The 23,387-nt window shown below is 38.4% G+C and overlaps 1 protein-coding gene across 6 annotated transcripts in view; it reads left to right on the forward strand.

The window, feature by feature from the left end:
• The window catches only part of LOC126456864 (protein transport protein Sec31A), a 168,228-nt gene that overhangs the window by 74,399 nt on the left and 70,442 nt on the right, over positions 1-23,387 (forward strand). For 5 of the 6 annotated variants that reach the window (XM_050092683.1, XM_050092680.1, XM_050092684.1 and 2 more), the window contains exons 11-16: positions 1,126-1,212; positions 11,641-11,755; positions 11,844-11,998; positions 14,099-14,249; positions 14,994-15,139; positions 19,244-19,408. In XM_050092683.1, the coding sequence (XP_049948640.1) occupies positions 1,126-1,212; positions 11,641-11,755; positions 11,844-11,998; positions 14,099-14,249; positions 14,994-15,139; positions 19,244-19,408 (819 nt within the window). The remainder of the gene's footprint in view (positions 1-1,125; positions 1,213-11,640; positions 11,756-11,843; positions 11,999-14,098; positions 14,250-14,993; positions 15,140-19,243; positions 19,409-23,387) is intronic. The other variant, XM_050092682.1, reaches the window with a different exon arrangement.

The following is a 23,387-nucleotide window of genomic DNA, read 5'->3' on the forward strand; positions in this document are numbered from 1 at the left end:
TCTCTTGCCAAAGAGTTAAAAATATTGACAAAACTGTGTCCGAACCTGTATTGTGTGTGATCTGAACATGGCCCTTGTAGCACATGCCCATCTTCTCAGAATGGGATATCCTTATCATGTTTGTTTGCAACAGTTCAGAATATTTTACAGAATGCAATTAATCGCACACACACACACACACACACACACACACACACACACATACATACGATTTGTCCGAATGTGAGCTGTCTATTTTCATTCTGTTTTGTGTGCCTGTCAACGTCTTTATGTGTCTATTATTCAGCGAGCTGCTATCCTCACTCCTGAATGATGTACATTCTATCAGAACTTTCCATACCATATTTGTATTTTACAGAATGTTACTTCAGAAATTGTCAAATCAATATTTACTAAAACAGATGGGAAATGCATACCATAACTTTGACAGAAAAAATTGGTTTCTTATGGTAATTGAAATTCCCGGTGGACTGTGAATAATTTAAAGAATAAAGATAACAGCTCACTAAATAGCATATGTGTTGAGTTGGCAAAAGGCTCATAGCTTTTGGCCATATGTATACCATATAGCTCGAAAAAAAATTTGTCCAAAAGCTAGCAAAGTTCTTGGTCTTGTTGATGTGCTTTCAGATGGCTCAGTGCCTTTGCTATTTGGCAAGTTATCATTATTCTTAAATTATTTAAATTGTTTGCTTATATTTACTCACTGAATGTAGGAGTCTAGACCCATTTATCTGCTTTTGAATGACGTTCTTGTAATCCATTTTCCTGCATCTTCAGAAATTGCACAAGTGTAATGATTTTGACAATTACACTATTTTAATCACATTAGGTTGCATTTGTGCCTTGTAATGATACCTAACTGTATTTATGGTTCTTCAAGCTTCTAGACTTCTTTGAATGTGGCATGAAATACCTTTCTTCTGTAAATAGTGAGACAAATGCTTATTCCACCTATTCTATTTAACAACTAAGAAGTTATTTTTAGAATTCTGAAATACACGCAGTTTATTTTAATAGGCCACCAGGACTGTTTTTAGTTGTATTATAAGTCCATACAAACAATGTGCATGTACGTTTGCAACTGCTTAGACAAAGGTGCTGAAAATAATTATTTTGTTGCAGCTTAGCAAATTTGGAAAACCTGCTAATGCAAGATCCAGCCCAATGCTTGATGGCTTGAATGACAGGATGGCAGCTCTTGGACGAGAAGTAAGTATAATGCAACTTTGTTTGTTAGATGAAAACTGGATTTCATTAAGATCTTCTTCATAGTTATTCTTCAGTAGCATGTAAATAGTGTGCTGGACCAGGACTCGAACTCGGAACCTATACCTTTTGCGGGCGAGTACACTACTGACTGAGCTACCCAAGAATGGCTCACAACCTGTCCTCATGGCTTTACTTCCACCAGCACCTCATCTCCTGCAAGTTTTGCAGAAGGGCTTGTATGAAGTTTGGAAGGTGGAACTAGCACTCTGAGAAGAAAGGATATTGCAGAGACATGGCTTCGCCACAGCCTGGGCAATGTTTCCTGAATGAAATTTTCACTCTGCAGTGGAGTGTGCACTGACGTGAAACTTCTTGGTGGATTAACACTGTGTGCTGGACTGAAACTTGAACTCGGGATCTTTGCCTTTCACGGGCAAGTGCTTTACCAACTGAGCTTTCCAAGCACGATTCATACCCCGTCCTCACAGCTTTACTTCTGCCAGTACCTCATCTCCTACCTTTGCAACTTTCACTTGCACACAAAAGGCATTGGTCCCAAGTTCGAGTCTTGGTCCGGCACACAGTTTTAATCTGACAGGAAGTTTAATATCAGTGCACACTCTGCTGCAGAGTTAAAAATTTCATTCCAGTAGCATGTAAATATTTTAATCTTTTCAGTGTTAAGTGTAGTAAGTTGTATAATCAACAGTGAAATGATACCAAGTAGAGGAGTCACTTAACAGTCAGTCACATTTAAAGTACCGTACATTGAAAAGTAAACTAAGCTTAGACTAGACATCAGCGTCGTACTTGCACGATATTTCAGTAGCGTAACTCGTTACCATCATCAGGTGCAACCTGAGACTACTACTCGAGTGGATTTTCTGGAGCATTGCCATTCCCTTTTCCATCCACTGCAGTCCTGGGTGTTCCCTTTGTGGTCCGCGCCTGCCAGACACTCTCCTGGGTGTTCCATCTTCGTTCTGGTGCATTTGGAATCCTGTCTGTGGTACCAGGCATTCGCCCTGTCGTCCTCTCCCACTCACTGTGATCTGTTGGAGCGTTGCCATTCCATTTTCGGTCCACTGCAGTTTGAGATGTTCCCTCTGCTGTCCGCGCCTGTCGGTCCTGACCCTGGGTGTTCCATCTTCGGTCTGGTGCACCTGGAACTCTGTATGGGGATCGTTCTCCATGTTCACACCTTCAGTTCTTCTATTTGTGGAGTGCTGTAGCTGTCCTCGTTGCTTCTTCAGCAATTCCAGAGCAGGATCCCAGGCTCTACGTAGCTGGTACCCTGCGTCATGGTTCATGAGATTATCGGTCACTTTTATCTATATTGACTCCTTTATAACACTGTCCCAAAATCTGGGCGTCTGTGCTAGATACTTGGTTTCTTCATAATTCATGGCATGACGTAGTTCTAGGCAGTTTTCAGCAATGACTAATTTTGTTGCCTGTCTTAATTGGGTGTGCCTCTGATGTTCCTTGCACTTGATATCTACTGTTCTTGTTGTCTGGCCAATGTAGGACATGCCACATTGGCAAAGTATATTATAAATCCCTTGTTTCCGTAAACCCATGCCGTCCTTGACATTCCCCACCACAAAGAGAACACCCAGGACTGCAGCGGATGGAAAAGGGAACGGCAATGCTCCAGAAGACCACAGCGAGCGTGCGCGGACCTCAGTGGGAGTGCCTGGTGAAGGGGGAAGGCCACAGGCATAAATACTGGTCCAGGTCCACTCGAGTGATAGTCTCAGGTCGCACCTGATGAAGGTAATGAGTTACGCTACCGAAATATCATGCAAGTACGATGCTGATATCCGGTAGAACACCCGACAACCCAAGATGTCCTTAGATTGCTGGGAAAGCCTGAAGAATTACAAGCTTAGACTAGCTAAGTTGACTTTTAAATGTGCCTGTCTGCTGCACAAAGCCGCTTCTATGTAGTGATAGCACTCCATTTCATTTTTGTTATTCCATCTGGGGTTTTCCGTTCTAAGGTGTAATGAGATTCATGTAGATAAAAGATAATTAATAATAAACTGCAATTACGTTAAAGTGGTTCATAATCTGTTTACTCTGGCGAGTTCACTTTCTCATTAGACTTGTAATTGACTAAATCTTTATTTCTTTCTTTTTTACTTTCTATCGCATCTTGCATATTAATGTACTTCGTCCAAATTTGTGTTTCTAATGATTATCATATGTCTGTGAGCATTTACTTTCAGTTCAGCATATTTACAGGTGTTCTTTAGAGAAAACAATATTTGGAAATGAAACTACATTGAGAGAAGATGATAAACTTGTGTCCTATGTTCAAAACAACCATTAAATATATTTAATGAAATCTCTTGGCTGTAAGTTATGTTTGAATGGTCTTTGTAATAAGGGTTGTTTGTATGAGAGTAAAAGTAATATTAACAATATTTTTGATAGAAGAGGAGTGTCTACTTCATCTACTGGCAAAATGTGTGAAACTGGAACAAAAAAAAAAAAAAAAAAAAAAAAAAAAAAAAAAAAAAAAAATATATATTGGAGATAGGTATAGTAAGGCAACGGTCAGTTGACTCAGTTAAGTAAGGAGCTTCTTGGTGTCGTAAGAGAGGTAGGCTATGATCTGTTTCAGATCGCCACACAATTGGAAAATCATGCGGGAAAATTTAGTGATGAAAATAATACCGGGAGGCACCATATCAACAATGTACAAAGTGATAAACTGGACAATAACAACCAACTCCAAGCTTTACTCTATACAGTTAAAACTGCTAACTGCATCTGTAAATTGCAATTTGGAGTACACAATCAAACAATGTTTTGAGTGCCCGAAATTTGTTGCAGTGTGACACACAGCAGTGGACAGGATTCGAATAATCAATAGAATGGACATACACAGTATACAAGTTTCTAATGCTATAACACCCAAATGGGAACTGTTTCCCAAAGCAAAGTGACACATGATGACATGGAGCATGACATAGGCAATTTTGGACTTAAAATTAATGGGTAGCTTACACTATCTGGCATACTTATGGGGTGAACATGAGAAAGTAACTTGTCATCCTAAATACAGCCTTATGTATGCAAATTTTCTCAAGATTCTGGTATATAAAGCTTGTGATAATATTTTGACATAAAACCTCATATAAAAAAAGAAATTTAATGTGAGTTGTACAAAAGTGCCATCAATATAAGAAATAACTCAGTGGACAATTCTTGCAGATTTCCATACAAAAGACTGAAATGTGAACCTTTTGTAACCTATGTAATTATTCTTAAAATGAATTTTTCTGTTGTTATGTTCATTGTCTAATTTCATGGTGAGTCAAAACTTCATAATTTTCTGGAACCACTGAACTCATTGTCTGTTGTGAGCAAAATGATATTTGTCCATAACCCATACTACGTTTGTTGATGTTGATCTGATGGAGATATGTACACTTTGTACACTATGTACTCATCACATAAGTCCACTAAATAAACAGCACTAGCTGTACTTTTGAGAAATGCTGCCTCCACAGAGTTAATTTTTTCCCCCCATGTAACCTTAGACTTAACATTAAATGTGTACTCTGATTCAGATGCTTTCAATAAGTTTACTTTCACTTTCCTTATACCCTTTCTGTACTGAAACTTCCTAGATGACTTGAGTGAGTCTTATTGTGAAATAACAGATACATTACATGAAATCATTCTATCATCTAGAGAAATAGTATTCTGCCATCTACTCAATCTTTGTAATCCCTTTGACATTGCTTTGAACTCTCCTTCATGTAGATAGTCCCACTTTAAAACCCACCTTAATCATTTTCCCAGATCCATGTGCTTCAGTCCCTCCATTTGCAAAACTACGCAGTTAATTCTTTATTGAGGCGGGCTATAACTCACTTAATCCAGGTGCTAACAGCATCACTACAGGATGAAAATAATCCCAGTCCATTCACTGTATCTCCATGTTTCAGTGTGAGTTATCCACAGTTTGGTAAAAAGATGGCCCCCTCTATTTCAACAAAACAAAGCTTACTTCAACCTTTTTGTAGACACTAATCACATCCAACTCGGGGAAACAAACTTGTGCTCTCTGTTGCTGTAAAATGAGAGTTCACAAGTGTATTATGCACTGAAGAGCCAAAGAAACTGGTATACCTGTGCCTAATATCGTATAGGGCCCCTGCGAGTTTGCAGGCATTGTGGCATGGGCTCGACTAATGTCTGAAGCATTGCTGGGGGTAACTGACACCATGAATCCTGCAGGGCTGTCCATAAATCTGTAAGAATATGAGGGGGTGGAAATCTCTTCTAAAAAGCGGGCTGCAAGGCATCCCAGATATGCTCAATAATGTTCATGTCTGGGGAGTCTGGTGGTCATCGGAAGTGTTTACTCAGAAGAGTGTTCCTAGAGCCACTCTGTAGAAACTCTGGACGTGTGAGTTGTTGCATTGTTCTGCTGGAATTGCTGAAATCCGTCAGAATACACAATGGACATGGATGGGTGCAGGTGATCAGACAGGATGCTTCCATACGAGTCACCTGTCAGAGTTGTATTTGAACGTATTGAGAGTCCCATATCACTCCAACTGCACATGCCCCACACCATTACAGAACATTCACCAGCTTGAACACTCCCCTGCTGACATGCAGGTTCTATGGGTTCATAAGTTTGTCTCCATGCTCATACACATCCCTCCACTTGATACAATTTGAAACGAGATTGTTCTGACCAGGCAAAATGTTTCCAGTCATCAACAGTCCAATGTCAGTGTTGCCTGGCCCAAGCGAGACATACAGCTTTGTTTCATGCAGTCATCAAGGGTACATGAGTAGGCCTTTGGCTCTGAAAGCCCATATTGATGAGGTTTCGCTGAGTGGTTCGCACGCTGACACTTGTTGATGGCCCAGCACTGAAATCTGCAGCAATTTGCAGAAGGGTCACATTTCTGTCATGTTGAACAATTCTCTTCAATTGTCGTTGGTCCGTTCTTGCAGGATATTTTTCTGGGCACAGTAATGTCGGAGATTTGATGTTTTACCGGATTCCTGATATTCACAGTACACTCGTGAAATGGTCATGCGGGAAAATCCCCACTTCATTGTGACCTCAGAGATGCTGTATCCCATCCCTCATGCGCTGAGTATAACACCAGGTTCAAACTTACTCAAATCTTGATAATCTGCTGTTGTAGTGGCAGTTCGTGACCTAACAACTGCGCGAGACACTTGTTATCTTATATAGGCATTGCCAACTGCTGTGCTGTATTCTGCCTGTTTACATATGTCTGTATTTGAATATGCATGCCTACATCAGTTTCTTTGGTGCTTCAGTATAAATACAAAGTGTATTAGTTATGACCACTGATCACTTATCAAGTTTTTGAAAGGCTCACAGAATGTTATAGTAACATCAGTAAAGTTTCAGGGTCTTGTAAGAGCCAGTTTGTGGCTGTGCAGTGGAGTACCAGGCTGCAGCAATTTAATATTGGCATCTTTGCTTGGACCATTTAAGATGATACACTGCATTAATAGCATTCCTAGAGTAGATTTATGTACTTGGGGCCTCAGCAGTTTGTTTGATGTTTTCAAATAGTAATTAAATAGATCCATTCGCTGTGATTACTGTAGCAGTTTGAATGCATTTTTAGAATGGTACTCTACCTGATGCTGAGGGATTGGAGGAAACTCAAGCAAATGGTTTGGTAAGAAAAAGTTTGTGTCAATTTTCAACAGTTTTTGAGTCATATTTATCACTTCCTTCATTGTAACTGGTTATCTTGCACTCAACCTTTTTAAATATTGTAAATAATGCTCCAAGGCTATTTTTTGTAGTTTAAATCTGGTACCAGTTTTTGTAGCTTTAAAGATTTGGTAGTGTTGTGTGTATTTGCTGCTGTTGGCTGCATGAAACCCTGTAGAGTCTCTTTCTGTGTAGAAGCAATCAATCATGTCAAACATATACTCACAAACCTAACAGATGAGAGACAATTATTGTACATACATACTTCATATGGAGATATTCTCACAGCTATAGGAGCCTTTAGAAAAGAAAGGGGATTATGCCATGTGACTTAGTGACTGCACAAATCTTAAATTTAAGATCAATAGCTGTATTATCGGTATAGAATCAGTATTTGAGCAGTAGATAGTTCTTTCATACCTCGTGATACGAAGTCAAAAAGTTATTGGATGTATTATTGGAATGTGTACCATGACCCCTTGATTTAGGTGCACATTAATTGGTACTGATTACTGAAAGACGTGGATATTCTAACTATTTAGTGTTATCATCATACATAATGAATCTATCATACGTCTCATGAGAAAGTGTCCAGAGTAAGTTCAATATCTGCTGGGATCTATAAGGAGAGTTCAAAAAGAAACGAGCCAGAGTCATAATTACACAAGCCAGTACATTTACATCTACATCTACATGATTACTCTGCCATTCACATTTAAGTGCTTGGCAGAGGGTTCATCGAACCACAATCATTCTATCTCCCTACCATTCCACTCCCGAACAGCGCGCGGGAAAAACGAACACCTAAACCTTTCTGTTCGACCTCTGATTTCTCTTATTTTATTTTGATGATCATTCCTACCTATGTAGGTTGGGCTCAACAAAATATTTTCGCATTCGGAAGAGAAAGTTGGTGACTGAAATTTCGTAAATAGATCTCGCCGCGACGAAAAATGTCTTCGCTTCAATGACTTCCATCCCAACTCGCGTATCATATCTGCCACACTCTCTCCCCTATTACGTGATAATACAAAATGAGCTGCCCTTTTTTACACCCTTTCGATGTCCTCTGTCAATCCCACCTGATAAGGATCCCACACCGCGCAGCAATATTCTAACAGAGGACGAACGAGTGTAGTGTAAGCTGTCTCTTTAGTGGACTTGTTGCATCTTCTAAGTGTCCTGCCAATGAAACGCAGCCTTTGGCTCGCCTTCCCCACAATATTGTCTATGTGGCCTTTCCAACGGAAGTTGTTCGTAATTTTTACACCCAGGTACTGCTGGGATCTATAAGGAGAATTCAAAAAGAAACGAGCCGGAGGCATAGTTACACAAACCAGTACCTGTACCAGTACCAGTACCTGTATGTTAGAAGTATTGACCCTGGCTGTTGAGAGACTTGTCCCACTGTGACACAAGGCGGTGAATGGCTGTCTCATTAAATTCCCAGGGCTGCGATGTTAACCAGTTCTATACATATAGCTGGACCTCGTTGCCATTTGAGGTGAATCGTTTGCCCCTCAGAGCCTTTTTAAGAGAGCCAAAAATGACGTAATCACAGGGAGAGAGGTCTGGACTGCACGGATGGTGGCCAAGAATCTCCCATTTGAATTTCTGTAGGAGTGCTGTGACTATGTTGGCAGTATGAGACTTTGCATTGTTGTGGAGCAGAATGACCCCATGGGTGAGATTGCCTGGTCGTTTTGATTTGATCGCTTGGCGAAGGGTGGTCAAGGTTTGTGAGTAACACTGGGCATACACTGTTGTCCTGTGCTGCAGGAAGTGAATGAGAAGGGGGCTGTTTTTGGTCCCCTTAAAAAGGCTCTGAGGGCCAAACGATTCACCTCAGATGACGACATCCACCTGTATGTGTGGGACTGTTTACCATTACAGCCCCGGGAATTTTATGAGAGAGCCATTCACCGCCTTGTGTCATAGTGGGACAAGTGTGTCAACAGCCAGGGTCAATACTTCTAATATACAGGTACTTTTTTCTGTAATTATGGCTCCAGCTCATTTCTTTTTGAAAGCCTCTTATAAAGAAGTGTGACATTCTGAACAACTGTATCCAGGCAATATGTGGTTGAAATACAGTCCCAAAACTTTGCTGACAGCTATGACCATCATTGCAACTTAAGTCTTATGCACTTGTATTCACATATTTTGATGCATCAGAACACTTGCTGTTTAGTGTCACTAAATGAAAATATTTGGGTTTAGTGTGTGTTGTCATAACTACCATGTAAACATTTAGGCTTTTGACTGTTATTGTGAATGGACAGTAGGCATAGTACAGTGGTGTGGCATTGAGTATGAAATCACCATCCAAAGTGACATACAGATTTTCTCAGGAGAATCTACCTTGTCAAAGAAGCTAAAGAGGCCACAGTTATGCCTTTCCTCACACTGTGTCTTACCAGTAAAATAGACATGCATGTGTAGTACACTATGTCCAAACCATCTCTGTTGTGTCCTGCCTCCTCATCAAATATGGGGTGCCTAGGAAACCTGCTTCTTGTATCGCTGGACAACAATTCAAGCAAATCGTAAGGATGAATTTTTGTTACAGTAAGATAAATGACAATACTTAACTTTGAGAATTTACAGTGATTTGCCGCAAGCAATGGGCGACAGACAAAATAAGACAATCTCTCAGTATATGCAATTCCTAATACAAGAGAAATTATACAGTTCCTAAGTCGCTGCTGTAGAGCTCATAAACGGCTAGACTTCAACTGGACTGTGGCCAGGTGGTGTGGCACTTATGTCCTCCTTACGTAGAGGCCGCTGCTGTCTCCGTGTCGTCCTAGAGAGGGGTCAGTCAGCGTACTACTGGCTGACTTTGTCTTGCAGCCCTCTCTGTTCTACGTTCCTAACTGTTGTGCCAGTGCTTGACTTTTACGCTGTAACAATCTCCTTATACAGATTAAATTTCTTACTTATCCCAACCTTTTTTTTTTTGGACATATAGCTTATTAAAAGCAAGTGAAATATGTCATCTGAGCATCTGACCAGGCAACGTCGTACAGCAGTCAGTATCAAAAGTGTTTAACACTTTATCTCTGCAAATAATACACAATGATGGTCAGTCTCTATTGAGACGAATAGTGCCCTTCCTTTCCAGATTCTCTCCAGTGGCACAAAGAATATGCTAAACAATTTAACACCAGACAATGAACTGCCTATGCTGGTTCATTCCTCTGGTTGTGTATCTGCTCACATGCTGTTAATATGCTAAAACATGACCCAGAATCCAGGCTGCTATGGTGGCCTATCACTTGAAATTGTTGCGTAGTTGAAGTGCCACTGATGTGGATATTGGCAAACATAATCACAAGTGCTTTTGGTGCTGTAATATTTATTTCCATTTGGGTGGCTGGAGGGATTTTAGTCAGCTGTAGTATTCAAATTGGCCTTCGGGTATGTGGCAGCTTTGTTTCTTTTGATATATGTTTTGTAGTGTCTTAATTTATTTTCAGTTTTTTAATAGTTGATAGTTTGTGAGAGTATTTACCAAATTTTGCAGCTGCTTTATGAAGCTCATAAAATGATTGATCTTTAGACGTACTTGTTTGAAAAACCATTGCTCAACAACTATTTTTTTTATTTCTGTCTCCATTACTAGTCAGGGTTTGCGGATCTTATGCTTTTATTTGCCTTTATGAATTTTAGGCTCTTGGACTCAGTGAATGCTATTTCTGCCTTGATTAGCTACTTATGGTTGTGAGAAAGAGTTATGACTACTCTCTGTCATGTATATAAGTATTATAATATTATTTTATATCTTTTGAACATTGTGCACTGATACTGATTAAATCATACCCTTGTGCTTTACCGCTTCTAGGTATGCCACAGTTACTTTACTACTATAGCTTGCTCAATTTGTTCAATTCAGTAGGAATGATTTTTCTTAAAACTTCTTTCTATTTTAACATTTTTTGTTTACAACTTTTCGTACTAGATTATGTACTCAATTGTGTGTAAAAATCAGTTCAGACTAAAATAATAATCGGCTTTAGTAATGCGCAGTGATCACTTATTTAGCAAATGTTCTAATCGTCAGTTCAAGTTGCTTGTTTTTGCATGAATGTTTTTGGGTTTGACAATAATGGGTCGCAACAGACCTTGTATCCAAAGAAAATTATTACATGGCTCATCAGAGAGAAAAGAAAAATAAGATTTTAGAAGCAGTGTACTGAAGACTATGTAAGTCAATGACACAGCTTCTGTCAGACTTCATCAGGGTAGAGGAAAATAAAACTGAAACGAGTCAGATGAGGAAATTTCATATCACCAAAGCTATTCTCAGCAATCCTGGAAGTAATGTTCAGATCTTTAAACAGAAAAAATAAAGAAGAAATAATTGTTAAAGGAACATACCTGAACACATTGATGAGGGTGGTTTTTTCCCCCAGCTGAAGACATCGAGAGGGTGGACAACAAAATAAATAAAGAGAAGAATAAAAATTGTGTTAACACCTTTTTATAAATTGAATATAGTTCAATATGAAGATTCCAGTTTATTAGAAATGTAAAGTTACCAATTTCATATAAGTATGCATACACATAATTTCTAAATTTTCTAATGTAAACTATGGCATAACAAATGACAGAAAGATAATGATCATAATAGTTTTTTGTATTAATGACCCTAAATGGGCCACAGGCATTGTGTGATATTTTTTGTCATCTTTCAGCCTCCAGATGGCGATGCAGCTGCTGCAGCCTTTGATGCTATCGCTGCAGCTGCCTCAAATACTACCAGCAGGCCTACACCACCGGCTTCACCATTCAAGATATCAGTTGGTGATGGTGAGCTGTTGTGCACCTATTTCACTTTTACATCCCTGTATAAATGATTGATTGAAGCCTGTGGACTGTTATTATTTGCTTTTTTCAGACATAAATGGATTGATTTCTCAAGCACTGTTGATTGGCAATATAGAAGCTGCTGTTGACTTGTGTCTTGAAGATGGACGAATGGCTGATGCTATTATTCTTGCCATGACAGGAGGAAGTGATTTGCTGGCACGGACACAGTACAAATACTTCCAGGCAAGCGTTGCAGTTGATTGGAAAGAAATAAGTAAAATTAAAGCAAAAAAAGATCTTTAGTGTTTTTTCATATTTGATTATTTTTATGAGTGTTAATTGTTCATATTGAAATAATATTGAACAAAATTATGAAAATGAATTTCTTGCTCTCTTAGACAATTTCAGTAAACTGAGGGCAATGAATTTTTTATGTTAACACTGATATTTTGTTTCTTTGTGTATTTATTTCTATACCTTCCCTTGAGGTGGTTGAAGATACAAGATTACAATATCCTTTCAAGTTAGTGGTGACACTTGCCTTAATATCTTCCACCTCTTTGTGGGGTCAAAACTAACAGAGAGTAATGTGCTCTGTCCTGCCTTTTAAAGATTCTTCTCTCTAATTATAACATTTCTTAATCATAGTGAAGTGACATGTGAATTTTTCTTGCAAAGAGACCTCAGTATTATTATTCAGTGGCTTTTGTAGTTGCTGCCTCAAGGGAGGCAACTGTATTTCAAATCATAACTGTCCAAATTTAAGAAATTGTTTCTCATGAAGCTGAGAATATGTTACAGAATTTTATACAGAAGTAGTGTCCAATCCATCTTTGCTAAATAGGCTGCTTGCATTTTTTCTAAGTTTGTTTTGTAACGATTCTTTAATGAAATTACATCTCAGTGTATTTTAATTAAAAGAAATGCCAGATGCAATTGATGATTCTTTGGAAAAGAGATTTGCTGTCACAGATTTCTGTAAGAGCACAGGTCCTAGACCACAGATTGTAATATTTCAGAGGAGTATTGCTCAGTTACCTATGACATTTCTTAAGTTACACTCCTCACTCTGACCTACCCCTTCATCTTCCTGGGTGGGAAGTTGTCAAAGACTGGTTTTAGGTTTAGTCAAGCTGGGTTTCCAAAATTAGGGGCTGGTTGACAATGGCAAACTTTTATTACTCTAAGCTTTGGGCATGCTTTATCCAATGTCATTGGAGACCAAAGAAAGAATATTGAGTATTTTATATAGCGATGCAAGCATTAATACCTACATGTACTGGCAATCTGTTGTTTGTGTTTTCCTCCAAGCAGCCAATGTGGTCTTACAGGTATCAGCATTGCACATCCAGCAAGCAGATAAAGAAAAATTCAGTAGTATGTTGGTGATGGTCCGAAATCCTTACCCCTGAATAAAATAATGATAACTAAATACCAAAAATTCAATAACATGTTGAAACCCATCAGACCATTCAACTTTGTGCATTATTGACTTAAACTGGAAAAGCCATATAGTACTTTGTAGATCTGGTGAAATGGTTCATTTTGGTTACTTCTGTCAAAGAATAGTTTCCAACTTTGGGGGCTAGAAGTCAGTAAGTTAACATATTTTTCGTATTTTCATTTACTGATATCTTACAGGATTATATTCTGGCATAACACCTCATTTAGGGAAAAAGTAGTTATTGCACAAAAGAAAGTAATTAGAATTATGTATGGGTTCACACCTGTACAGTTGCAGGCATCTCTTTAAGCAACTAGGGATATTAACCACAGCTTCAGAGTACATATTTTATCTTATGAAATTTATTAGCTCTGAGTTTGAGAGTAATAAAGGTATTCACAAGTACAAAGCTAAGAAGAAAAAATTATCTGCATTATTCTTCAATGATTCTAACTTTGGCACAGAAAGGAGTGAACTGTGCAGTTGCAAAACTCTTTGACAACATCCCCTTGGAAGTAAAATCAGTTGTAGATAGCAGAAGTGTTTTCAAATATTGATTGAATTTTTTCCTTAACAAATTTTTCTGTACCGTAGAGGGATTCTTGAACAGAAATAATTGGTCATTTTGACAGAAAAACCCTGTAAGTGGCCAACATGTAACCACATAAATGTTTTTTGGTAATGTGTGTGTTATGTTTTCTCATTTGGCACGTTTCACACCATAATGTTCATCATGAAAATGTTCTATAGAACATGTAACTAATTATCTGATTGAATGTAGTATTCTTGCTCGCATTTATTAGAATAATTTTGCGATTATTTTGCAATTTTTTATATTATTTCAGATTTGTTTTTGGAATGGGAGATACTAAGAAATATGATTGTTTCCCTCTGTTTAGCAGTCAAAAGGCCCACTATCATCACTCATTTCAGCTGTTGTTACTGAAGATTGGACACAAGTAATGCAGTCATGTCAAATTGAAAGCTGGAGAGAGGCTCTTGCTGCAGCTTTGACATACTCGAAGAATGAAGAACTCCAAGTCCTTTGTGGTAAGAAACCTCTGTTCCATTAGGCTTCAGTTTTTACAAATTATTTTTTAATTACTGGTAAAATGTGAATCAGCAAAGCACATTAGGAGCAATATGTGCATTTATTTTCTACCATGAGGCAGGAAAACACGGTTATCTATGCAGAAATGAGATAAAAATGTGTTGATTTGAAGTACTATCACACACACATATCCATCCACACATATACAGACACAAGCAGACATATTTAAATATGTCTGCTTGTGTCTGTATGTGTGGATGGATATGTGTGTGTGTGTGTGCGCGAGTGTATACCTGTCCTTTTTTCCCACTAAGGTAAGTCTTTCCGCTCCCGGGATTGGGATGACTCCTTACCCTCTCCCTTAAAACCCACATCCTTTCATCTTTCCCTCTCCTTCCCTCTTTCCTGATGAGGCAACTGTTGGTTGCGAAAGCTAGAATTTTGTGTGTATGTTTGTGTTTGATTGTGTGTCTATCGACCTGCCAGCGCTTTCGTTCGGTAAGTCACCTCATCTTTGTTTTTATATATAATTTTTCCCACGTGGAATGTTTCCCTCTATTATATTGACATCACACACACACACACATATATATATATATATATATATATATATATATATATATATATATATATATATATATATATATATTTTTTTTTTTTTTTTTTTTTTTTTTTCCCTCCCTCCATGGGATACTGCCAGCAAGAAAACGGAGTACTATATGTTCCAATCTTTTCTGTTTTAGAACTGCTTGGCAGCCGAATTGAAGCTGAGGGAAAAGGTTCACAGCAGCTGAATGCACAGCTATGTTATATTTGTGCTGGGAACCTGAATAAGTTGATAGATAACTGGAATTCTACAGAGAAGCCAACCTCTCTCAACAAGTTACAGGTACTCTCATTTTTATACTATGTTTGTGATGAGTAGTAAAATTATGTTGCCTCAGTTTCCAAAATTTGTACCTACCAAGAACTAGAAATATGGCAACCACTTAACCTGCAGGTGATTGATTCATGGCATGTTCTCAAAAGTACCTGAAAAATCTCATTAGTTTTCTTTTTGTTTTTTACATTTTGAAATTTGTGTTAATGTCAGACACTCTCTCCCTCCCTCTCTTTGCACATTCTATCTTGTGATTTATGTAAACAAATAGGTGAAAGTGTAACTGAATGATTACATTCAATTGAGAAATGTTGATGTGGTACTTCATATTTCTTTTGTCTGCAATACAGTGTTTGGCAAGAGGATTCACCAAATATAAATTTGGCTTGAATGAAATGTTGCATGTGTTTTCAAAACAAATCTTCCACACTGCAGCATAATGTGGTCTGTTTTGAAACTTGTTGTCAGATTGAAAGTCTGCTGGGTCAGGACTCAAACTCGTAACATCAGTTGAGAGCATAGCCAGCCAAAAGCAAGGTTCCAGTTTTGAGTATGAGTCCTGGATCACAGTTTTAATCTGCCAGGAAGTCTCAGCATACTTTTTGTTTTCTGTCAATGTTTTCTGAAGTAATGCCCTGATTGCACAGTGTGATTATGTTGAATTTGTGCTATCAAACACAAAAGAGATTCCTCAATTTGTGCCATAGGGTGGTTGGGTTCTGAGTTCCTCTGAATAGATCAGTAGTCCTCTAGACGCAGGGCGTGGCTACACAGGTAACAGGGGCTGTGTGGTGTGGACTGGGCAGTTTTTTTAGGTTAGAGGGTCTTGAGAAAACACAAAGGGCTTCAGTCTCAAAGGTTGCAGGCCGAACACAGGAAGAAGGTAGATACAGGAACCATCGGTATAACAGTTCTAATTTTTGTAGCTATGTTGGGAAAGTATCAGAGCTCCAAGCACTAATAGAAAGTACTGATGTTCAGCTGGCTAAAGCTGGAGATGAGTTGAGCCAAAATTTTTGCGAAGAACCTAATAGTGTTCGGAAAGGATAGGCAAACACAGTTGGTGGTGGTGTGTTTGTTGCTGTTAGAAGTAGTTTATCTTGGAACAAAATTGAAGTAGATAGTTCCTGTGAATTAGTATGGACAGATATCATTCTTGGTAACTTGAATAAAATAATAATTGAATCCTTTTACCAACGTCTCAACTCAGATTCAACTCAGGTTCAAAGAAAACTTGATTTTAATTTCAAACATATACCCAACTTGTACAATTCTCTTGGTGGGACTTCAATTTGCACTCAGTATGTAGGCGAAAATTCATATTTAAATCTGGAGGTAAGCATAAAACATCATCCGAAATTGTGCTAAATGCATTCACTGAAAATTATTTTGAGCAGTTCATGAGCCCAGCTGAATAGTAAACAGTGAGAAAACAGGCTTGACCTCTTAGCAACAAATATTTCTGAGCTAATAACAAGCATCAAAATGGATACAGGGATTAGTGAACACAGCGTTTTAGTAGCGAGATTAAATATTGTAAACCCCAAATCCTCCACAGTAAACAAAAAATATACATATTCAAAAAAGGAGATAAAAATGCACATGACACCCTCCAGACAGACGGTCTCCACTCCTTCCAAATTAAAGAGGTAAGTGTAGACCAGATATGGCTTGAACTCAAAGATATAGTATCAAGAGCAGTTGAGAGATCTACAGCAAATAAATTAATAAACAACGTTGCTAATCCTTGGCACACAAAATAGATCAGAAGAATGTTGCAGAAACAATGAAAAAAGCATGCCAAATTTAAACGAAGATTGGTGATCTTTCACAGAAGCTCGAAATTTTGGACGGACATCAATGTGAGGTGCTAATAATAGTTTCCACAACGAAACTTTGCCTCAAAACCTGGCAGAAAATCCAAAGGGATTCTGGTCATATGTAAAGTATACTGATTTCAAGATACAATCAATGCCTTCTTTTTGTGATAGCAACGGAAATACTACTACAGTACTGCAAGAGCAGAGTTACTAAACACAACCTTCCGGAATCCTTCACCATAGAAGATGAAGTAAATATTGCAGAATGTGAGTCAAGAACAGCTGCCAACATGAGTAAGTTAGAAGTGGAGATCCTTGGAGTACTGAAGCAACTTAAATCACATAATAAAGGCAAATCTTCTGGTCCAGGCTGTATATCAGCTACGTTTCTTTCAGAGTATGCTGATACAATACCTCCATACTTAATAATCATATACAACCGTTTGCTCAACCCAAAGACTTGAAATTTGCACGAGTCACACCAATATTCAAGAAAGGTGGTAGGAGTAATCCACTAAATTACAGGCCCATATTATTAATGTCGATATGCAGCAGGATTTTGCAACATATACAGTGTTAGAACATGATGAATTACCTCAAGGAGAACGGTTTATTAACACACACCAAACATGGATTTAGAAAACATTGTTCTTGTTAAATAAAATTCAGTCTTTCAACAAATGAAGTGTTGATTGCTATTGACACAGGATTTCAAATTGATTTTGTATATATAGAATTCCAGAAGACTTTCGATGCTGTACCCTACAAACAGCTTGTAGTGAAGTTGCAAGCGTATGGAATCTCATCTCAGTTATGTGATTTCCTGTCAGAGAGGTCACAGTTCAGAGTAATTGATGGAAAGTGATTGAATAAAACAGAAGTGATTTCTGGGTGTTCTCCAAGATAGTCTTATAGGCCCTCTGCTGTTCTTTATCTATGTAGACGATTTAGGAGACAATCTGAGCAGCTGTCTTAGGCTGTTTGCAGATGACTCTGCCATTTATCATCTAGTAAAGTCATCCTAAGATCGAAACAATTGCAAAATGATTTAGAAAATAGTATCTGTATGGTGCAAAAATTTCCATTTGACCCTAAATAACGAGAAGTGTGAGGTCATCCACATGAGTGCTGAAAGTAATCCATTAAACTTCAGTTACATGATAAATCAGTCAAATCTGAAGGCTGTAAATGCAAGTAAATACTTATGAATTAAAATTACAAAAATGTAAATTGGAAAGAACACACAGAAAATGTTGTGGGGAAGGCAAACCAAAGACTGCATTTTATTGGCAGGACACTTAGAAAATGTAACAGATCTACTAATGAGACTGCCTGCATTATGCCTGTGAGTCCTCTTTTAGAGTACTGCTGCGTGGTGTGGGATCCTTACCAGATAGGTTTAATGGATTATATCAGAAAGTTCAAAGAAGGGCAGCACATTTTGTATTATTACAAAATAAGGGGGGGTGGGGGGGTGTCACTGAAATGACACAGGATTTGGGGTGTACATGATTAAAACAAAGGCGTTTTTCATTGTGGTGGAATCTTCTCACAAAATTTCAATCATCAACTTTTTCCTCCAAATGCAAAAATATTTTGTTGACACTGACCTACATAGGGAAAAACTATCATCGTAATAAAATAAGTGAAACCAGAGCTCGCACGGAAAGCTACAGGCGTTTGTTTTTACCTACATGCTGTTAGAGACTAGAATAATAGAGAATTACTGTGAAGATGGTTGGATGAACCCTCTGCCAAGCACTTATGTGGCTTTGCAGAGTATCCTTACAGATGTAAATGCAGATGTAGATGTAGAGTAACACATGACTTTTTCGTACCAAAGGCAGAAGCCACTGAAAAGATGACATTGTTCAATGTGTGGATTCTCATGTATGCACCTCGCTTGATAAGCTTCCTTGCTCAGAACTGGAATGGGACCAATAAAAGTTGTTTTTATTGATTGGTTGCTGTATGCACTTGTAAATTAGTATAATAAACACTTAATGGTCTAATATTTCAGCTTTGTTTGATATTATGCCTGCTCTTATGTTGAGGCAATGAATTCCATTGTTTCAGTTTTATTTTTATTTTTTTTTGTTATTACTGTCAGCAAGGCAACCTTGGAAATATTGTTGATATGCTTGGTTCATAGTAATGAATTATTATTTTATTATTTTTATGTAATTATTTTAGTTCTTATCTTAGCAGTTATGTGTACATACATACCAAAATAAGAAATATTTCTTACCTGAAAATATGGATTTGTGCTACACATTGCTGGTTTATCTTTTAGGACTTTGTGGAACTTGTAATGATCTTACAAAAAGCTGCAGAAATTCAAGGACACCCTGTGACAATAAGTGGGTCACTAGCAGAATTTCTCTCGCGCTATGCAGCAATTTTAGCTTCACAAGGAAATCTGGTGGATGCTCTTACATATCTTGGCAGTGCACAGGATGTAAGTATTACTTTGTGTAAGTGCATGTTGTTTCTTGATATTAATATCAAATCGTAGGGTACCAGTAATGTGGTCCTTGTGTTGAAGGATAACTCTGTTCTTACATCATCTCATTCCATTTACTCCTACTGTTTTTCTCTCATACTCATTCTTCTACCATTATTGATATTCTTTCTTGTATCTTTTATTGTTTGCTATGCCAACTACTTTGACTATTTTCCTTTCGCTGGTCTATGATATTATACGGATTCAGAGATGTTATTATAATATTTTGTTTATCCTTTCCTGTTCTGCTTGTGGATGGTTTCCATACCTTCATTTACATTCAGACAAGATGATTTTCCTTTTTTAACATGGCTGGTAATGTTTTTTTTTTTTTCCATGTAAAATGCACGTCTTGCCAAATTGTAGCTTTTATTGTTTACATGTTATTCCTGTTTCGATATACATGTTCCAAACATAATGGTGTGGGAGCTGTACATGAATTGGGCTTATGTTTTACACAAATCATCAACAGTAACAATACATCACGAGGGACAAGAAATATGTAAAACTGATTGTTCAAAATTCCTGGATGTGCATATTGATCAGAAATTGAATTGGAAATCTCATTTCATAGGCCTTCTCAAATGCATGAATTCAGTAACATTTGCCTTATTTTGGTGAGGAAAACATAAGAAAATTACCTTGCTTTACATACTTCCATTCTTTGATGTCGTATGAAATAATTTTCTGGGGCAATTCCATATGTAGACACAGTATTCAGATGCACAGAAACATTCTGCAAGGACAATACCTCCCCCGCCCTCCCACATGAACCATGGACCTTGCCGTTGGTGGGGAGGCTTGCGTGCCTCAACGATACAGATATAGAGGTGCAACCACAATGGATTGGGTATCTGTTGAGAGGACAGACAAACGTGTGGCTCCTGAAGAGAGGCAGCAGCCTTTTCAGTAGTTGCAGGGGCAACAGTCTGGATGATTGACTGGTCTGGCCTTGTAAAACTAACCAAAACGGCCTTGCTGTGCTGGTACTGCGAACAGCTGAAAGCAAGGGGAAACTACAGCCGTAATTTTTCCCGAGGGCATGCAGCTTTACTGTATGGTTAAATGATGGCGTCCTCTTGGGTAAAATATTTTGGAGGTAAAATAGTCCCCCATTCAGATCTCCAGGCGGGGACTACTCAGGAGGACATTGTTATCAGGAGAAAGAAAGCTGGCGTTCTACGGGTCGGAGCGTGGAATGCCCGATCCCTTAATCGGGCAGGTAAGTTAGAAAATTTAAAAAGGGAAATGGATAGATTAAAGTTAGATATAGTGGGAGTTAGTCAAGTTCGGTGGCAGCAGGAACTAGACTTTTGGTCAGATCAATACAGGGAGGGTTATAAATACAAAATCAAATAGGGGTAATGCGGGAGTAGGCTTAATAATGAATGAAAAAATAGGAATGTGGGCAAGCTACTACAAACAGCATAGTGAACGCACTATTGTGGCCAAGGTATATACGAAACCCACGCCTACCACAGTAGTAAAAGTTTATATGCCGACTAGCTCCGCATATGACGAAGAAATTGATGAAATGTATGATGAGCTAAAAGAAATTATTCAGATAGTGAAGGGAGACGAAAATCTAATAGTCATGGGTGGCTGGAATTCGGTAGTAGGAAAAGGAAGAGAAGGAAACATAGTAGGTGAATATGGAATGGGTGTAAGGAATAAAAGAAGAAGTCACCTGGTAGAATTTTGCACAGATCATAACCTAATCATAGCTAACACTTGGTTCAAGAATCATAAAAGAAGGTTGTATACATGGAAGAAGCCTCAAGATACAGACGGGTTTCAGATATAATGGTAATACAGAGATTTAGGAACCAGGTTTTAAATTGTAAGACATTTCCAGGGGCAGATGTGGACTCTGACCACAATCTATTGGTTATGAGCTGTAGATTAAAACTAAAGACACTGCAAAAAGGTGGGAATTTAAGGAGATGGGACCTGGATAAACTGACAGAACCAGAGGTTGTAGAGAGTTTCAGGGAGAGCATTAGGGAACGATTGACAAGAATGGGGGAAAGAAGAAGAATGGGTAGCTTTGAGAGATGAAATAGTGAAGGCAGCAGAGGATCAAGTAGATAGAAAGAAGAGGGCTGATAGAAATCCTTGGGTAACAGAGAAGATATTGAATTTAATTGATGTAAGGAGAAAATATAAAAATGTAGTAAATGAAGCAGGCAAAAAGGAATACAAACGTCTCAAAAATGAGATTGACAGGAAGTGCAAAATGGCTAAGCAGGGATGGCTAGAGGACAAATGTAAGGACGTAGAGACGTATATCACTAGGGGTAAGATAGATACTGCCTACAGGAAAATTAAAGAGACATTTGGAGAAAAGAGGACCACTTGCATGAATATCAAGAGCTCAGATGGAAACCCAGTTCTAAGCAAAGAAGAGAAAGCAGAAAGGTGGAAGGAGTATATAGAGGGTCTATACAAGGGCGATGTTCTTGAGGACAATAGTGTGCAAATGGAAGAGGTTGTAGATGAAGATGAAATGGGAGATATGATACTGTGTGAAGAGTTTGACAGAGCAAGTCGAAAAAAGACCCTTGGAGTAGACAACATTCCATTAGAACTACTGATGGCCTTGGGAGAGCCAGTCCTGACAAAACTCTACCATCTGGTGAGTAAGATGTGTGGGACAGGCGAAATTCCCTCAGACTTCAAGAAGAATATAATAATTCCAATCCCGAAGACCGCAGGTGTTGACAGATGTGAAAATTACCGAACCATCAGTTTAATAAGTCACAGCTGCAAAATACTAACACGAATTCTTTACAGACGAATGGAAAAACTGGTAGAAGCCGACCACGGGGAAGATCAGTTTGGATTCTGTAGAAAGGTTGGAACACGCGAGGCAATACTGACCGTACGACTTGTCTTAGAAAATAGATTGAGTAAAGGCAAACCTACATTTCTAGCATTTGTAGACTTAGAGAAAGCTTTTGACAATGTTGACTGGACTACTCTCTTTCAAATTCCGCAGGTGGCAGGGGTGAAATACAGGGAGCTAAAGGCCATTTACAATTTGTACAGAAACCAGAAGGCAGTTATAAGAGTCGAGGGGCATGAAAGGGAAGCAGTGGTTGGGAAGGGAGTGAGACAGGGTTGTAGTCTCTCCCTGATGTTATTCAATCTGTATATTGAGCAAGCAGTAGAGGAAACAAAAGAAAAATTCGGAGTAGGTATTAAAATCAATGGAGAAGAAATAAAAACTTTGAGGTTCGCCGATGACATTGTAATTCTGTGAGAGACAGCAAAGACCTGGAAGAGCAGCTGAACAGAGTGGTCAGTGTCTTGAAAGGAGGATATAAGATGAGCATCAACAAAAGCAAAACGACGATAATGGAACGTAGTCGAATTAAATTGGGTCATGTTGAGGGTATTAGATTAGGAAATGAGACACTTAAAGTAGTAAAGGAGTTTTGCTATTTGGGGAGAAAAATAACTGATGATGGTCGAAGTAGAAAGGATATAAAATGTAGACTGGCAATGGCAAGGAAAGCGTTTCTGAAGAAGAGAAATTTGTTAATATCGACTATAGATTTAAGTGTCAGGAAGTCGTTTCTGAAAGTATTTGTATGGAGTGTAGCAATGTATGGAAGTGAAACATGGATGATAAATTTTTTGGACAAGAAGAGAATGGAAGCTTTCGAAATGTGGTGCTACAGAAGAAAGCTGAAGTTTAGATGGGTAGATCACATAACTAATGAGGAGGTATTGAATGGAATTGGGGAGAAGAGAAGTTTGTGGCACAACTTGACTAGAAGAAGGGATCAGTTGGTAGGACATGTTCTGAGGCATCAAGGGATCACCAATTTAGTATTGGAGGGCAGTGCGGAGGGTAAAAATCGTAGAGGGAGACCAAGAGATGAATACACTAAACAGATACAGAAGGATGTAGGTTGCAGTAAGTACTGGG

The sequence above is a fragment of the Schistocerca serialis genome, chromosome 2, assembly GCF_023864345.2.
Source record: "Schistocerca serialis cubense isolate TAMUIC-IGC-003099 chromosome 2, iqSchSeri2.2, whole genome shotgun sequence".
Taxonomy (NCBI): Eukaryota; Metazoa; Arthropoda; class Insecta; order Orthoptera; family Acrididae; genus Schistocerca; species Schistocerca serialis.